Source organism: Crocodylus porosus, unplaced genomic scaffold (genome assembly GCF_001723895.1).
Source record: "Crocodylus porosus isolate Cpor-Errol unplaced genomic scaffold, CroPor_comp1, whole genome shotgun sequence".
Taxonomy (NCBI): domain Eukaryota; kingdom Metazoa; phylum Chordata; order Crocodylia; family Crocodylidae; genus Crocodylus; species Crocodylus porosus.
This window is the reverse complement of record NW_017728917.1, coordinates 23302062-23319461: the sequence shown is the minus strand read 5'-3', so window position 1 is coordinate 23319461 and position 17400 is coordinate 23302062. Positions and strand designations below refer to the sequence as shown.

At 45.3% G+C, this 17400-nt stretch overlaps 1 protein-coding gene across 1 annotated transcript in view; it reads left to right on the top strand.

Annotated features, from left to right (window-relative positions):
* The window catches only part of CACNA2D3 (calcium voltage-gated channel auxiliary subunit alpha2delta 3), a gene marked incomplete at its 5' end in the record, with an annotated part of 852337 nt that overhangs the window by 453200 nt on the left and 381737 nt on the right, over positions 1-17400 (top strand). Inside the window, one exon of the mRNA XM_019537014.1 lies at positions 8178-8291. Coding sequence (XP_019392559.1) covers positions 8178-8291 — 114 coding nt within the window. The remainder of the gene's footprint in view (positions 1-8177; positions 8292-17400) is intronic.

Here is a 17400-nt window from a genome sequence, read left to right as displayed (position 1 = left end):
CAGCTGGAGTACTGTGTCCAGTTCTGTGCACCCCACTTCAGGAAGGATTTGGACAACATTGAGAGGGTCCAGAGGAGGGCCACCCGAATGATCTGGGGACAGCAGGGCAGACCCTACAATGAGAGACTGTGGGACCTAAACCTGTTTAGCCTTCACAAGAGAAGGCTGATGGGGGACCTGGTGACAGTCTATAAACTCACTGGGGGGGACCAGAAGGGTTTGGGAGAGATGTTGTTTCCCCTGGTGCCCCCTGGCATAACAAGGAATAACGGCCACAAGTTGTTGGAGAGTAGGTTTAGATTAGACATCCATAAGAACTACTTCACAGTTAGGGCGGCTAGGATCTGGAACCAACTTCCAGGGGAAGTGGTGCTGGCTCCTACCCTGGGGGTCTTTGAGAGGAGGCTTGACGCCTACCTAGCTGGGATCATTTGAGCCCAGTTTTTTCTCCTGCCAGGCAGGGGGTCGGACTTGAAGATCTATAAGGTCCTTTCTGACCCTACTTCTATGATTCTGTGACCTTCACAAAAGATCCTACTGTCCTAACCTGAACTTGAGGGCTTTTCCCACCTTCCTTGCATGCGTGTCACAGGGAGGGGTACCCAGGCACCCAAAGAGATTGCCTTCCCTGCTATTTATGGCAGTCTTCCCTGTTCCCTCCTGCCATGCCTTTGATGTAAAATGAATAAATGTAATTGCAGGAGGCTGCCCCATTTGCGGCCCTGGTGCTTTGGGCCAAACACCACTCTCAACCAGCCCTACACCATGTCCCATGCCTTATACACCATGTCCCTTGGCCTTGGCCCCTCACTGGGCCACACTCTGACCCTTCACTGGACCACACACTCATGCTCTTTAGGCATCAGGCCCACCTCAGTGGACCTTGGCCCTCCCTGGGCCTTTTGCCCCTCAGGCCCCACGCTGTGGGCCTTGGCTCCATAGCTCTTTTCTGTCAGGGTGTGCTCTAGCTTTTCGCCTCCATGAGGTCACCCACAAGGCAGCGGGGGCTGAGACTTTCCGGCACTCCATCTTCACTTTTCACTGGGGAGACACAAGTGTGGCATTTTTGGGGGGCTACCACACTACCAGCAGTCCAACCACACCAACCAACCCCAGCAGGGTCTAGTTTTCAGGTCTTACCCAGAACTGGTGGCAGACTACCCTGCCCTATTCTAGAGCTTTCCATTGGGGTACATCTCCTCCCATCTGGGACACTTCTCTTCTCTGGGCCCTAGTTCTCCATTGGGCTCACTATGGCCCCCATTCAGCCATATGCCCAGTCTCTTGCATCCAGATTTTCAGGTGGCTCTACTCACCCACTTCGCCTCTCACCAGTGGTCCCCCACTTGAGGGACCATCACTTGTCTAGGCCTAACCTCTCTTTCCATCCAGTCAGGGTGCCAGGCCTTCTATGGCATTGGCCCACTCCTCACAGTGGGCACCTTTGCCCTTTGGCCCTTCCTTGGCCCTGAGGCCCTGGCCTCAGCCTGGGCCAGTCAAGCTGCTACGTTGCCACCCTGTCCGCCTACCCTCTCACTCACCTGGGTCTTACTCTCAGAGCCATGTACCCTTACACCAATTCCAGGGCCTAAAGTCCCGTATGTTCTTCACCCTCAGCACTCTACTGGTACCCCTTTTGCCTGGTACTGTTCTGCTCGTGTATTCAGCTTCCAATCTCCATAGGCCTATTCCAATTCATCTGGTAGCCGGCTGGCCAGGCATCACTCTCTCCATGTCCACAGGGTGCTCTCTGGGGTCCTGGTCACATGACCCCACTCTCTCCATCCCAGTCAGGCTAAGGACCCCCTAGTGGTCTCTTGGAACCTCCTTCATCCCCAGGAGTTCTTACCCCTTCCTTCACTTGTCCCAGGAGCTATAGTCCTCAAACTGCGTGCTGTAACTCCTTCAGTTCCTGTGATGTAACTCCTAGACTGCAGCCCTCAGCCTGAGCTCGGGCCTGAACCCAGCCCTGGCACCTTTAGCCAGCTTCCTGCCTGGCAGTAATATAAGGCTTTTTATTGGCATCACTTGCCCACCTCTCAAGTACCAGGCTGCTCTAATGAGGGCCCGCCTCATCTGCCAGGCTTTCTGACTAACCTTAAAGTGGCAGGTACCATCAGTGCTCTGCCACAATGTGGTTGGGATAAGCTGCAATCTTAGGGATTTAAAAAAAATCCCAACATGTAAGGCACCATGACATCACAGTGATGAATGCAGTTTAAAAACCTAGGTGTGAGAATAAAGTGAAATCATGTTCTGTTGAATTATAGTCATGATGAGTGAGCATCTTTCATTTGCAAAGGCAGTCATGAACCATGTTACATACATCAGACCACACCAAGAAGAAGTAACGTCTGCCTCCATTTCTTTTATAAAGGCAAAGTTAATAATAATTTAATGAATTTAGGCTAATCTGATTTTATTATTTATAATTTTAAAATATTTATCTTACTTGCATATATTTATAATTTTCTTTTTAAACAGCTTAATCCAGTTGAATACTGGATTATCTTCCTTAAAAGAATACCTTTAATTTTTGTCTACTTCATCTACAGTATCTGATTTTTAAATGCCAAATATCTAGTGTCATGAATTACAGTACATGATAGCTAAAGGTGTCTTAGACATACATAAAAGCCGCCTTATTTCTCTTATAAACAGTCTATTGAGATTCTGGGTTTTAGACTGGTTCAGAGGTTACACTAATTAAACTCAGTTAATTTTGTCTTGCAATTACCTGCATTTCAGTTTCATTATTTGCCTAGATTGTTAAGACTTGAAGTTGTTGATAATAATGTCTTTGAAAAGCACATTAAAATCCACTTGCAAGTTTTTTCCGACCCTTGATTTATGCAGTGTTCATTAGTTGTTGCAAGAATACAGAAGTGCTTGGTACAGTAGTTAGCACCTACTATATCATGTGACAACTGCAATTATCTCTTTTGGGGATGAATGCGATCTCTGCAGTGATTACCTTTAAAAAAAAATTCATTGCCAATTAAATAAAATTCTGTGACATTTCAAAGACTGTTAATCACAACCAAATGCTCTAAATGTCAGGGTGCATTGACATTTTCACTTCGAACTGATGAATCACTGAGTTAATTGTAGTTCATCAGAAGTCCCTTGTCATTGTTATTATTATGGAAAACACTTTCATCACTTTTGCTATTCAATAAATAAAGTTCTAGACAAATGTGAGAAGATATTGCTCATCAAAGCAGTTGAATTCAATCAAATTCTTCAAAATACTCAACAGATAACTATGTAGAATAATGTGGATGCAATGGAGTAAAGTAATGTGTTAAAATAAATATGTGAAGATATCCCAGCTCTGCCAGTTGCCATTCTTTCAAAATATTTTTCCTCTTCCTATCTAATTTAGCTCAGATAATTAAAAGATAATGGTCAATGTGCAGAATCTTTGTCCAAGTAGCTGACTGGATACAGGGATAATGATAACTCTGCAGTCATTCTAATGAAAAAAATCTTGCCCCTCTCACTGATAAACAGGACTGGAATAGAGAGGCCTAAAATTTAGGAATTACAGCTATACAAGGATAGGAACCACAGGATGCCACAGCCATTTGTAGTGATGTTGGAAAGACTCAGAATTTTATTTCCTGGTGACCTAAGAACTGATGCAAAGCCCCTTGAAGTAACTGTAGAGGTTCCTAAATGGGGACAGCCCATTTTTTCAGTAACTCAAGCACCATCATTTCACTTCCAAATCTGCTTACAGTGCACACTTCTGGAGGCATTGGATAGAAAGAGAAAGTACAGCTGTTCTGTGGCTTCAACACAAATAGCCTGACCTCAGGATTACACAGAGCATTCAGTGTCAGCTTGCTGAAGACGATAAGTACCTTTTCCCTTGGGTGTATGGAATAGGATCTTGGAGGTTCATTAAAGAGTAAATAAGATTCAAAATAAATAGAGAATTAAACCTGTACTCACATTTAAATTCAATTTGAGAAACAGAATAAAGTGCCAATGAGAACCATCCACAGATTACATATTTTATATGATATCATCTATCTACAAGCTGTGTAGAAAGTGAACTTCCTTTAACTTGGGCAGGGAGTATCTGCTTTTCAGGCATATATTTTGCTTAGATATACCAAACCAAATGTGTTACATCATGAACTTCTGTAGAAGGTGATACCTGTGGTTGTCCTCCAGTAATTGCCCCCCAAAATTCTGTGTAACAACTGTTACAGTGGCCTCTGTCCACTTGAACTGATGTTGGTGGCAGTGGTGGCCCCTCAGTACAAGGAGGACAGTCTTCCAGCAAATCACAGATTTTAATGTTTTTGAATGTCAGCAACTGTAGAAGTAGTTGTTAATCTTTATTAAGGACCCTACTCTGCTATGCAGTATAAAGACAGCAAAAAACAGACCTGTAAGAATGTGTGTGGCTATCACAGGCTTGGAATCCAGCTGGAGACAGCTGGCAGATGATATATGACTGGCTGGGAGGCTGGGGGCCAGATGGACATGATAAACTGCTAGTGAAGGTGGAACCACAAAGAGGCTTAAGAACCCCAGTAGGGAGTAATGGAGGAGGAGAAGAGAAGCTGCTAGGGCTGGGAGAAGGCCAAAACTAAAACTGTCTCTGTCAATTTCTGATAGAAGACAATGGGTTTTGGAATTTGTTTCTTGTGTTCATTGTGGAAGCAAGATTGCTTTGTGTAGAATAAATTGGTCTGAGAATCTGAAACTAGAGCGGACTCCTAAGGCGGTAGGGTAAGTGAGCCACTTACAAGTCCTTACCCCAGAAAGGTCAAAATCTGAGTATAAGACAAGAGATAACAGATGGATACAACCAAACAGGAAAGTACAAGCACACAAAAAGAGAATGTTTGTCAGAATGATAGGTAGTGGTCTCACTACATCAGTGACCTAACCATTATGAAATTTTGTGTAGCAGTTGAGAAGGCGGAGATTTATGAGGAGTGTTTTGAAAGAGCATATGATGTAGTTTGGAGGATAGTTATGGGGAGCTTCTTTATAGCATGAGTGGGCTACCGAAGTCGAAGTATAACTCTACAAAAAGTAAACAAGTGGGCAATTGAAGCTGGCATCACTAGGCCTTCAAAATGAAGACAAATAGCGTATACTTAATGGGACAGAAAGAGAGAGCTAGAGGAGGGCTGTAAAGAGAAGAGTAACATGGCCAAATGATCTTTACAGCTTTATTCTGAAATAGATATGATCAGGGCACTTGTCAAGGACAGAAGAAGGATATTGGAATAATCAAGATATGAGATGATGAGAGTCTAGATGGTAAACTTTACCTGAATTAAGCGGAAGGGCTGTTAATGCAGAGGTCAAAAAGATTTTGCAAAATGTAGATACAGCTTGGATGTGAAGACTGAAAGTCAGGTCTAAGTTTAAGATGATGTCCAGGTCATGAGGTTGAGTGACTGATAGGACCTTGGTGTTGCTCTGAAAGGAGATAGCAAGGAAGGCTGAAAAAGATTAAAAACTCTGCAAATATCTCTATGGAAATGTCAAAAATACTGGTCAACAATTTAGTTTGGACGCAAGAAGATAGGTCTGTAGTAGAAAGCTAGATTGGTGAATTGCCAGCATGGTGATGGCAATTTAATTTGTGGGGATGGATGACAAAACCAAGAGGGTGCTATTGAACACGGGTGGACAAAGTCTGACCCATGGGCCAGATCTGGCAGGCAGTGGACTCTATTTCCCAGCAGCCCCTGCCCATGTGGCTGGGGTCGGTTTCCATGGAGACCCCAGCAGCAGCCACACTGTAATAACAGGGCGATGGGTTTTCCATGGAGAACAGCTCCAGCAGCACTGGCAGGCAGTAGTGGTGCCAGCCTCTTCCTGGTGGGGGTGCTGAGAGGGGGCTGTGCTGTGGGCAGGAGTGGGGCAGGCTCAACTTCCACCACCTGTGCCGGGTGGGCAGCAGCAGTGGTGGTGGTAACATGGTTGCTGGGAGGGGGATGCTACAGGGGACTATGGGGAATTTTGGGGTGGCTATAGCTCCCTCCCAAGCCCCCCCATAGTGTTATCCCTTCTGGCAGGGCAGGGATCTGCTACAGAGCTAGGCTGGGATCTCGCAGTGGTGACAGTGTGGTCCAGAGCCAGGGCAGAGCTGCGATCTGCAGACCCTGGGCAGGGGCATGCAGGCAGCGGATCACGGCTCTGCCCCAGCTTCGGACCATGCTGTCACCGCTGCAAGAAGCCGGGTGCTGCCTGCATGTCCCTGCCCAGAGCATGCAGGCTGCAGATCATGGTTCTGCCCTGGCTCTGGACCATGCTGTCATTACTGCAAAATCCCAGCCTGCCTCCATGGAAACTCTGGCCTCCTGCTTTCACAGTGCAGCTGCTGCTGGGGTCTCAATGTAAACTGGCCCCAGCCATGTGAGCAGGGCTACTGGGAAATGAAGTCCAGCCATTGATTGGATCTGCCATTTTGCCCACCCCTGCTACAGAGGGAGAAGAAAAGAGAAATAATAATGGAGTGCTGATGAATCCCACAAAAAGCCCAGAGAGAGTATAAGGAGAGTCCTCTAAAAGGTAGGCTGAACCATTATTAAAGAACTAGGAGAAGAATCAAGAGAAGGTAGGATCATGGAAGCCAAGAGATTTTAATAAGAACTTTACTGACTGTCACATGTAGCTGACAGCTGAAAGAAATGAGGATAAAGTAGTGGCTTGGAGCTCTTTTGTAGGACAAGGGTCATTAGAGATCTTGGCAAGAGCAGTTTCAAAGGAGTGAAAGGGAGGCAGGCTTTTATAGAGAGCCAGATTTAGATTGGCTATAGCTCCAAGCAATACTATCAGACTATGCCTTAGGACAGGTGAGAGAACCTAGAGCCAGTCAGGAATCCACCAGATCCTGGCCCTGCTCAGCACGGTAAGGGAGGTGAGAGGAGGGTGAAGGGATCTTTGTCCACACCAGACTGGGACCAGAATGAGACTTCTGAATAGTGGGGAGAGGGAAAAAGGGTAGTCTCACAGTTGGGTCAGAGCACCAGTCTAGATAATGGAGCAAGCATTCGTGATTGCAAGTTATTGGTTTCTGGAGTTTTTTTCTTCTGTGTTCAGAGCATTTAAGGAATTATTTGTTTACTTTGATTTCTTTGTAGTAAGTTTTCCTAGATAAATAAAAAGGATATGTGGACAAGTTTAGAACATCCCTTTAGCATGATGTAGTAAGGGTTTTTTGGACAGGAAGGCTGACTCTTTAGTTAAAGCACCAGACATAGACTTGAATTATCTGATTTCAGCCCTTGGCTCAACTACTAACTTAATCTGTGATCTTGGGCAACTGAGTTCTTATTTGTTTGTGCCATTTTCTCATTTGTAAAATGGGACTATTGATACTTTCTCACACATTCCAGTGGATACCCTGATTGATGTTTGTGAGGCACTTGTGGCACTATTCTCTGTGTTTGTACAATAGTAGATACATCACTTATTTATTATTTATCCAGTGAGAATGGTAGAACAGCTTGATAAATTTGAAGATATGCATAAATACATACTAAATTCTTCCACAGTAAAATGTGTAATACAAAGACTTCTTATGGAAAGTACTCTTCTCTTGAATAGCTGATTATCTACTGTGGTGTGTGTGCATGTGTATGTATGCATTTATCAATTTATAGATACCTGTTGATAGAGATACATGGATATCGATATGGACATGTAGTATGGATAGATAGATACATAAATGAAAAAGCTACATGTAAAGCCCATATGTAATCTAGATGTGGATCACAGTACTTCATTTTAGTATTCCTTATTATTTCTATGTAGCCTGGCCTTATCTGAAATATATTTTAAAACAACCCTCGCTCCCCACCCCCACAGTATTCCACAATACAACTCACCTGTGCAAGAGGAGGAGTAGATCACATCTGGGCTTCATGTACAGTTTATCTGTGGGGAAATGCTATATTAATAAATATATATCTTCTAATTTATCTTAGAATCCTCTCAGGAGTTAAATAATAGCTATGTCTTTTCTATTATACAGCTAACAAATCACAATATGATAGGTGCATACCATGTATGATAAAAGATAGAAAAAGTGGAATTATCTTTTACCTGTCTGATTGGGCACAGTCAAACTTCTCCATCAAATCTACATATTTACCTGACAGAAATACCTGGTATTTAAATTTGTTTGTTTCTGTTCACAGTTCAATCACACAGGACAAGGAAGCATTTGCAGCCAGGCCATAATGCTGATTACTGATGGAGCTGTGGACACATACGATACAATATTTGCAAAGTATAATTGGCCGGACAGGAAGGTAAGTATAGTAGATGCTCTTTGATGAAAAATCCAATTTTCCTTATCCATGATTAATGCAAAAATACCTAAAGATCTGTCCAATAGTTTAGACATTATTTTGGTTGCTGGATGTTTTTCTAATGACAAAAAAACGCCACAAAAAACAAAAATGTAAATGGCATTGTTTAGGGATAGAGATAGCACAGAGGTTGGCAATGTTTTTTGGACAGAGTGCCAAAAACCCACAACCTTAACCTGTAAGTTGTTGGCATGCCAGAGGCAGATGGCGGGGGGGGGGGGCCCTTTCAAAGATTAATAATTTTATTTTTCCCACATTCTGTATTTTGATATCTCCATGGCTTTATGGACTTGCTAAACTTTAACATCACAACTTTAAGTACTATTTAAGTATGCAGGGTGGCATTCTTTTTCTTTCCTGGTCATCTAACCATCTACATGGTGGTCTACATGGTGTTTTTGGTCATCTAAGTGCAAAAAATCTGTGGGTGTTCTGTTCCTGTGAATAGAGAAGACTGAATAATTGGGTATGTGCAGTGTAACACATCAAGAAATCCAGTTAGTCGAAACCCAAGACTGCTGGAACTAGGAACCAAAAAGGAAACCAAAAAAAGTGTATTTTCCTTTTCTCCCTAGTATCTCAGTGGTTAGGGCTTTTACCTAGGAAGCTAGAGGTCCTGGTGTCCAAACCGCTCTTCCCCAGAGGGGCTTTGAGCCTGGATAGTACTCCAACTGTTATGAGACAGGTCAGGCATTATTCAGCCCTTTCTCCAGTGCTCCTTTTGAAGCTGAACCACTACCACATAATCACTGAAAATAAATTAATAGAGGGCCATAAAGGAGGAAAGCTTCTGTTTCATTGGGAGCCAGAGCCCCAGCTAGAATCCACACCCTCTGCCCCTTCTGGGTCCACAGCTACCGTAAAGAACCACACACCCTCTGGCTAGCTTTTTTCCTTCTGGCTCCACATATCTTCTAGATATACCCCTCTTATGGCTACCCAGGACATCAGCTTCAAAAGTGGTGCTGGATAAGTGACTGGATAATGGCTGACCTATGGTGTGATGATTAGTGTGTTATATGCAGGGAGGTCAGACAGACCCATATTCAAATGCCCAGAACCCAGGGCTTTTGGCTTCCTACATAAGTACAGTAGCCACTGATCTACTGGAGAAAAGAGAAAAGTGCTTTCTCTCTCACTTTGTTGCTAGTGCGTATGTTCAACCTAGGTACATATGTATGTAGTGGTTCACACATTTTTGGTAAACACCCAAGAATAGAATTCCAGTCTGTGGATAAATGTCAATTTTGGCACTTAGACAACAATGTAAGTGACCAAATCTGGACACTTAGATGACCAGGAAAGAATAAAACATCACCCATGATTGATTAATGTGAAAGTGAGATATGGGGCTTCAACAGTTATGAAATAGGACTTAATATAACTACATTTTGGCTTGTATATTTTAGTCAAATGTATTTTACTTGTTACATTTCATTTGTTTACTGCACATTTTTCCTTTTCTTAATGTGAACTCAACCTCATCCATAAGTAATTAGGGAATGAGAAAGAATGGAAAATTGGATGGCTTTCTTACTGTTTTTCGTGTTCTTCTACACACATTCTTGGAAAAGTTATGTTAATTAGTGTCATTTCATGTGCTAAAAACTGACAAAAATCTATGCCATTTCTTGCTGGTGAAGAGCTTTTATTTTGAGAATATACAATAATGACTGTAACAGCATCTAAAAACCTATTTCCCTCTTCAAAGACCTTACTCAATCCTTTATGTAATTTTATCCATAAAAAGTTAATCACTTCTGTGTTTTTGCAGCTGTGTCCACATGAGCAAGGCCATGTGTTTGCAGCAGCACAGATTTGTTCATGGTATGTGCAGCAGAACACATTGTCTCACTGCTTCATGTGCTGCAGGCTGGGGCACAGGGCACCTCAGTGCAGAGCTATCTGGCACAGGGCACCTCAGTGCAGAGCTATCCTGTGCCCCTGAACACTGAGGCACCCTGATGTGCCCTGAGCCACCCCATTCAGCTGGGGAGTGGCACATACAGATGGGGCGGGGAAGGCAACCCAGGAGCCCTGTCTTGAGGCCCACTGCACCCAGCACAGCCAATTGGGTATTTGAATATGGGTCTGTGAGACTGACCTGCATAACACTCTAATCATCACATCCTAGGTCAGACATTATCCAGCCTCTTATCTAGCACTTTTGTTTGTGGAGCAGCTGGCTGGGGCATAGTGTGCCTCAAGATGGGGGAGCAGGAAGCCCTAGGCTCCTTGCTCCCCCATCTCTGTGTGCTGTGGAGGCCCTGCGCTGTGGTACCCTGCGCCCCAGCTCCCTGGTTGGCTGGGGCACAGGGTGCCTTGAGAGAGGGGTTTCACATGACTTGGTATGGGGGCTCTGCAATGGAGCCCTTGCGTTAAGGCTTGTGGAGACAGTGGGGCAGCCAGCCAAGGCTGCCTGCTCCCCCATCTCAAGGCACATTGCGCCCCAGCCAGCTGCTCCATGGCTAGCTGGGTCATGGTGTACCTTGAGATGGGGGCTCCATGTGCCTCAGTGCAATGTCTCCACAACAGAGTCCTCACACTGAGGCACACGGAGACAGGAGAGCATCCAGCCTGGGCTGCCTGCTCCCCCATCTCCGCATTTGTCCCAGCACACAGCAGCACACAGCACTTTGGCATGCTTTGTGCCACTTTTTTTCATCAGGGTTTTATCCCTGTAGCAAATTTCGCCTTGGTGTTGAAAATTAGCAGCATGGGATACAGTTTGAAATGCAAGATGTGCAGTTTGTGGTGTCACAAAGGTTTTTGGCGCCACAAACCACACATGCCTGCACATCTGGATCTGGCCTACAAGTACATAGTAAAAGGCATGTCATCTGTTAAAATGCAGAAGTAAGATTTCATTTGCATATGTAAGAAGATCAGTAATAGTTTTCTGAAGAGACTTATTCTGCTTAGGAAAAATAATGGAAAAGTCAATATTTGCTAATTGCTTGGCACTGATTTGTGGTCCCAGTCACCTTGCTGCTTCATGTCGCAGCGTCCCTAAAAGTGATTAGTCTAGGTTATGAAATGGATTGTCTCAAAGAAACTTTAACTGGCAATGGGAGGCAGACAGGATTTTTTTCCTGGAAAAGGTACTGTTTGAGATTTTGCAGGTGCAAGCAGAGCATCTCACCAGCCTGATACCTTTCTTAAACTAAAAGACTTGGGAATTGACTTACTGGGATGGAGAAGGGTATGAGAACTTTTGGAAGAAATATGCAGAGGAATGTGGGAGGGAGGAATTTTAAAAAATAAAGTTCATAGCAGAGAAAAAGTCATAAATAGATTGATTATAGTTTGAATATACATGGATTTACTAGAGGCAGAAGACAGAAAGATGGATGGAAAAGTATGTGCAAAGGGTAATGTTGGTAGAGAAAGTAAGAGACTAATGTGGTATCTGGATAGGTTCTTGGAGGGCATAAATAGTGTTACAAGCAGATGAGTGAAGTCCAGATGGGGAGCTGCACTTCCCATCAGTGATCCAGATTGGAGGACAGTGGGGTTTTATAATATACTACAGGCAATCAAAATGGTGCAGCAAATGAGGAAAGGTAGGGCATCTGTCTGCACACTATGCCCTTACAATGTGCTACAGAGGTGAAGGGACAGGACATAGAGCAACAAAGTGCCAGGAGTTCCTAAAATGCACTGTTTGTAAGGGAGAGGGACGCTTGTATCGTAGGTGCCCCAAGGCTTTTGTAAATATAATCAGACCCTCTGAGGAACAGCAAAACCCAGAGAAGAGCTGAGGAGAGAAGGGGTTATACACTGAGGTAGAAATGGGGAAGAAACTCTTCAGGAGGGTTAAACAGAGAAGGAAGGGAGAAAAAAATCAGTGATTGAGGCAGCACAGGAGGAGATGGGAGCAGAATGGAAGTGAAGGTGGGAACAGCAAACAGCTCAGACATGGACAGGGGGTAGGAAAGTGAGAAGACACCCTGCAGACAACAGAAGTGGAGCTGGAGCAAAAGAAAGAACAAGAGAGACAGTCTGGGAAAAGAAATAAAACACGCATGAAAAGGAGTAGGAAGAGGAAACCTGATAATGAGGGAGGTGATGGAGAAGAAAACCTGGAAAGCAGTTTCCTGCCACTAACACCTCTGGGCTCCAGCCTGGAATGGAGGTCAGAAGCCTCGAAATGGTAGGGAGGTGAGAGGCAGAAACCTGGCTAAATGTGAAAGTGATCTAGCAGCTTGCAAAGGCTACAGGAATACAAATGAGGGACTGGGACGAGCAGTGGCACAGATGAGCCTTAAAGGGACAGGGGCACTCAGCTCAAAGTATGCATGGGTGAACCTTAAAGGGACAGGCACATTCATTTTAAAACAAGCATAAATAGCATTGACAATAGTTTCACTTAACATCAGGAGTATCTTAAGGAACAGATGGGAACAGATTGAACCAGTGTCAATCCTTGTAAGGGTGAACATAATTTGCCTACAAGAATGTGGTATGCCAGAGGAGAGGGATTATAATGTGCAGATAGGGTGGTCAGAGACAAATAAGGACAAAGTAGCAGGGGTAGCAATATTATTCAAGAATCCAGAGCTGAGAGGAAAGCAGGTAGAAGGACAGTAATCAGCAGGCAGATTGCAATGAAAGATACTATCAGTTGGGAGAACAGAATTAGAAATTTTCAACTTATATGCACCACTAGAGAAAGAGAGGGAAGGAATGTGCTCCTTAGAAAGCTAGCAGTTTATGTGGTTGGAGGGAGACTGTATTAGAGAGCCCCAGGCTGTCTGTTACTTGTAGAGCGAAGCAGCCTAGAAAGGGAGCTCTGCAGGCAGGCAGTGTGTTGCAGCTGCAGGTTGTCAGGGCAACCGGCTAATTTGGTAATTTGGTCAGATGACCAGATGCAGGCAGCACCAGGGGAGCTACCAGGGGCAGTCTCTCCCTGGTTGCCACCAGAGAAGGAGCTCTTGCTCAGGGAAGCTGGGATACTGGGTTAAGCAGAGGCTTATATTATTAAAGGGGCAGAAGGATGCTGCATATTATTTTAGCTCAGAGGCTTGTATTTATGTTATGTTCACCAGTGGTTTGTGGAAGAGGCTGTAGGGAAGGTGGAGGCCCCATTGGTGTCCAAAGGGGCATTTAATCGCCTTGAGTCCTGCCAGGGGCAGGCGTAAGGCTTGACAGCTAAGTGAGCCACAAAGGGGCCAGGGGCCCAGCACCAGTGAGAGTGCATAAACAGAGGGACCAGGGGCCCAGTGTCAGCAAAGGCACACACACAGAAGGGCCAGGGGCCCAGTATACAGAAACCAGAGGCTCAGTAACTTGCAAACAGACAAGGGAAGCTAGTGCCTTGAAGCCATGTCCTATAGAGTGGGCCTAGGCTGCTAAGTCTATCTACATTGAAAGGGCAGAAGCCAAGGAGACTGAGGCCCCAACAAAGCAACATTGTACTGGTAACACCCATGAGGCATGAGGCATGGGAAAGGAGAGGTTACAGAGCCACGAAATCAGCCTATAAGGCTTTGGGTGACCAGCTGGGCACAGTAGACTATAGAGGCCCAGCCAGGGGGCCTGAGAACGTAAAGGCCCAGCCAGGGGGCCTGAGAACATAAAGGCCCAGCCAGGGGCCTGAGATTACAGAGGCTCAGCCAGGGGCCTAAGACCAGTGAGAGCAAAGTCTAGCAAAGATCAGAGGACAGCAGGGCAGACCCTATGAGGAGAGGCTACAGGACCTGATCCTGTTCAGCCTCCAAAAGAGAAGGCTGAGGGGGGATCTTGTGGCCTGTTATAAACTAGTCAGGGGGGATCAGCAGGGATTGGGGGAGTCACTGTTCCCCCGAGCACTGCCAGGAGTGACCAGGAATAACGGTCACAAGCTGGCAGAGGGTAGGTTTAGGTTAGATATCAGGAGGCGCTACTTCACGGTCAGGGCGGCTAGGGTCTGGAACCAACTTCCAAGAGAAGTGGTGCAGGCTCCTACCCTGGGGGTTTTTAAGAGGAGGCTAGATGAACACCTTGCTGGGGTCGTTTGACCCCAGTACTCTTTCCTGCCATGGAGATCTGCTCAGATCTCTTCCGACCCTAGAAACTATGAAACTATGAAAGATCCAGGGGGCAGCCTCCCTCTTTATTAGCCATCAACATTTGGCAGGAAAGACAGGGAGAGCACCCTAGGGGTGGTGCAAGGCATGGCCGTGGAGCCACCAGGGGGCATCACAGGCCCCCTGGACCCCTGATGTGTTGCAGAGATGTCACATGATAGCAAGAGATATCAATTGTGTAATCCAAGTGGTTGCACAACAGGGGAAGGAGGAAGTGGAACTTTTGAAAGCTCATCCAGACTGTAAACAAATATAGTAAAAGAAGAGTTAGTAAGGCTAGGGACAGAGATTACACATAAACCAATTTCAGTGATCAGAAACTGGTTTAAACCTGCAACAAAACAGGTGCTCAGTGCACATAAACCAGTTTGAGAATGGCTGAGTCAGTCTGAGATAAAGCTGGTTAAATGTAGTATCAGACTTAACCGATTTGGCTCAAACCAGTTTATGCAATGTTTGTCCCGGACCCCTTGTTGGTTTAAGATAAACCAGACACTCCCAGCATCCTGGCATGATCTTTGGGCTGGGCTGGGCTTTCTGCTCCACAGCAGGGTTGGCCCTCTCCTTTCTGCTCCCTCACTGGAGCACCAGAGACTGTCGGCTGCTTCCCCCTTCCCCTTCACCACTCCCTGCTAAGCGGAAATTCCACCCTTCCCTCTGTCTTGGTGAGGAGGTGTCTGTGTATTAGCTAGCAGATTACATGCTCGCTATGGTCTATGCTGAATCAACAGGTGGAATCAACAGGCTGAATCAACAAGTAGCTTGTAATGTCCCTCTGTTATTTTCTTAATTGGGAGATAAACACTGTTATCAATTCCCTGCTGAGTTAATCACAGCATCCTGCTGGAGCCTGGTCATGCCGCCTCAGCTCCATGCTGTGGAAGGGAGAGAGGGCTGTTCTAGTGCCCTCTGGCTTCTAGCCTGAGCTACTGCAGGCATGTGCCTGCATTTCGGGGATGTCTGTCCAGTTACAAAACTGATTTAGCTTAGCCAGGTTAGACTAACCTGCAAAGTTTGAATCAATTCAGGCTCAGGTTTTTTGAATGTCTGTCCTTAGCCCAAGAGATATGTGGACAGTGGAGAAAGTTTTCACTAGAACAGACCCCTGTGGAAAGAAACAATTGAGTGAAAGAGACTTAGTGTTTGTATAAAAAAAATAGGGAAGAAATAAGCCATACGTTAGGGCTGTGCAAAATTTTGCTAAGTGTTATGTTTTGAAGCTGTTATGATGTGTTTCAAGCTCGAAACAATGAAATCAAAACAAAACAAAAAGCATTGAAACAGCTTCAAAACAAAATGAGGGCACTCGAAATGTTTTGAAAATTTTCAAAGCAGCCAGTGGTGGGAGGCAGGTGCTGCACTCCAAGTGGCTCCGCAGCCCATGTAGCTCAGTCGGTTGGGGAGCACAGCCCTGGCTCTCCCCACCTCCCACCTCCAGGCTAAGCTCTGTGGGGCTGGCAGAGCCAATCAGAGCACAGCACCAGCTATGCTTGCTTCCTGCCACCAGTCTGTGTTCCGATCAGCTTCACCAGCCCCATGGAGCTCAGCCTGATGTCGGGAGGTGTGCAGAGCCAGCACTGTGCTCTGCCTATCTCCTTGAAACTTGGCAGGCTTCATGCCCTCAGAAGGGGCTACCATCCCTGAATTTGCATCAGAATCAGGCAAGAATGACAATGTTTTAGGCATTTTCATGATTCCCCTTATAGCCTATGGGCAAAATGTCAAAACAGCAACACAGTTTTGATGAAATGAAATGGGATGGTGCTTCAAAATGAAATGATGAAACAAAACACTGTCCCTTAGAAATGGCAAAGTGGGCGCTGAAACAAAACAGTGATGTTTCAAACAGCCCTATCCTGTGGCTTTTAGTGATCACTGGATGCTAAAGGTAGAACTGAGTCTTGATAAGAGTCCCATGAGAAGCAAAGGACTGGGGCAGTTAAATGTGCAGTTATTTACAAGGTGAAGAGATATCAAACACATGCTAGATAGTATGAGTGGTGGTGAACACTGAAGAAATATTATGGGAGTATCAGAGAATGGTGGATGACACTGAAGAAAGTCAGGAGAATTATTTAGGAAGGAAGGCTGAAGATGCACAGGGAAAAGAATTAAAGGGCTAAGAGAGCTGCAAAGAAAGATGCAAGAGCTGCTAAATGAAGCTGCAGAAGGAAGACAGGTACAAGAAAAGCTAAAACAGACAAGAGTTAGAAACTTGATTTAAAAGAAAGACGAGGGAAAATGTTCTTAGCACAACATCCTGCGTAGGAGAAAATGAAGAGTGGTCATGATAGTTTTTGGCCAGAGTGAGGGTGGGAAAAGGAGAATTTAAAGCAGCGCAGGAAGAAGATGTTGGTGCCCAGGTGGAAAAGCAGGAGGAGGTGTTGAAGGTGACAAGAAGATTTTATGAAGAGCTATACTAGAAGAAGGAAATAGACAAGAAGAGAATGAAGTATTTCTTGGAAGAGATTGAAGAGGAAGTAGAAGAGGAGGAAGAAGAGAGGATGGTGTCGCAGATAACCTGGCAGAGCGGGCAAGCCAAGCTTGGTGTCACGGTCACGGTGGTACGGGCGGGTGGTGGCTATTGGCACGGACAGGTGGGAGTTTGGTGCGATGGAGTCTGAGGCACGAAGGCGTAACGGTTGCAAATAAAGTAGATTTACTGACTTACGCTTTGAAGGCGTAGGTATTGATGTCTTCAGTTACAGTTGTATAGCGCGAATACAACAGAGGGGGTCTTTTGGCCCACGGGGTTCAGTCCGAAGACCTAGTCCCAGGGCTGGTCAACAGCTCATAAACTGGGATAAAACGAACAGGACGTAAACTGTAACACACGGTCGTGACGCCAGTCCAGGATGGACAATGGTGATGCGAAAATTGCGGTTCGTTTCTTTTGGAGGCTCGCGAATAAAAATTTCTCAGGCACACATTATTAGCAGCACAAAAGGTATATTTGCAAATAGGGTCAGAGCAGAGACAGA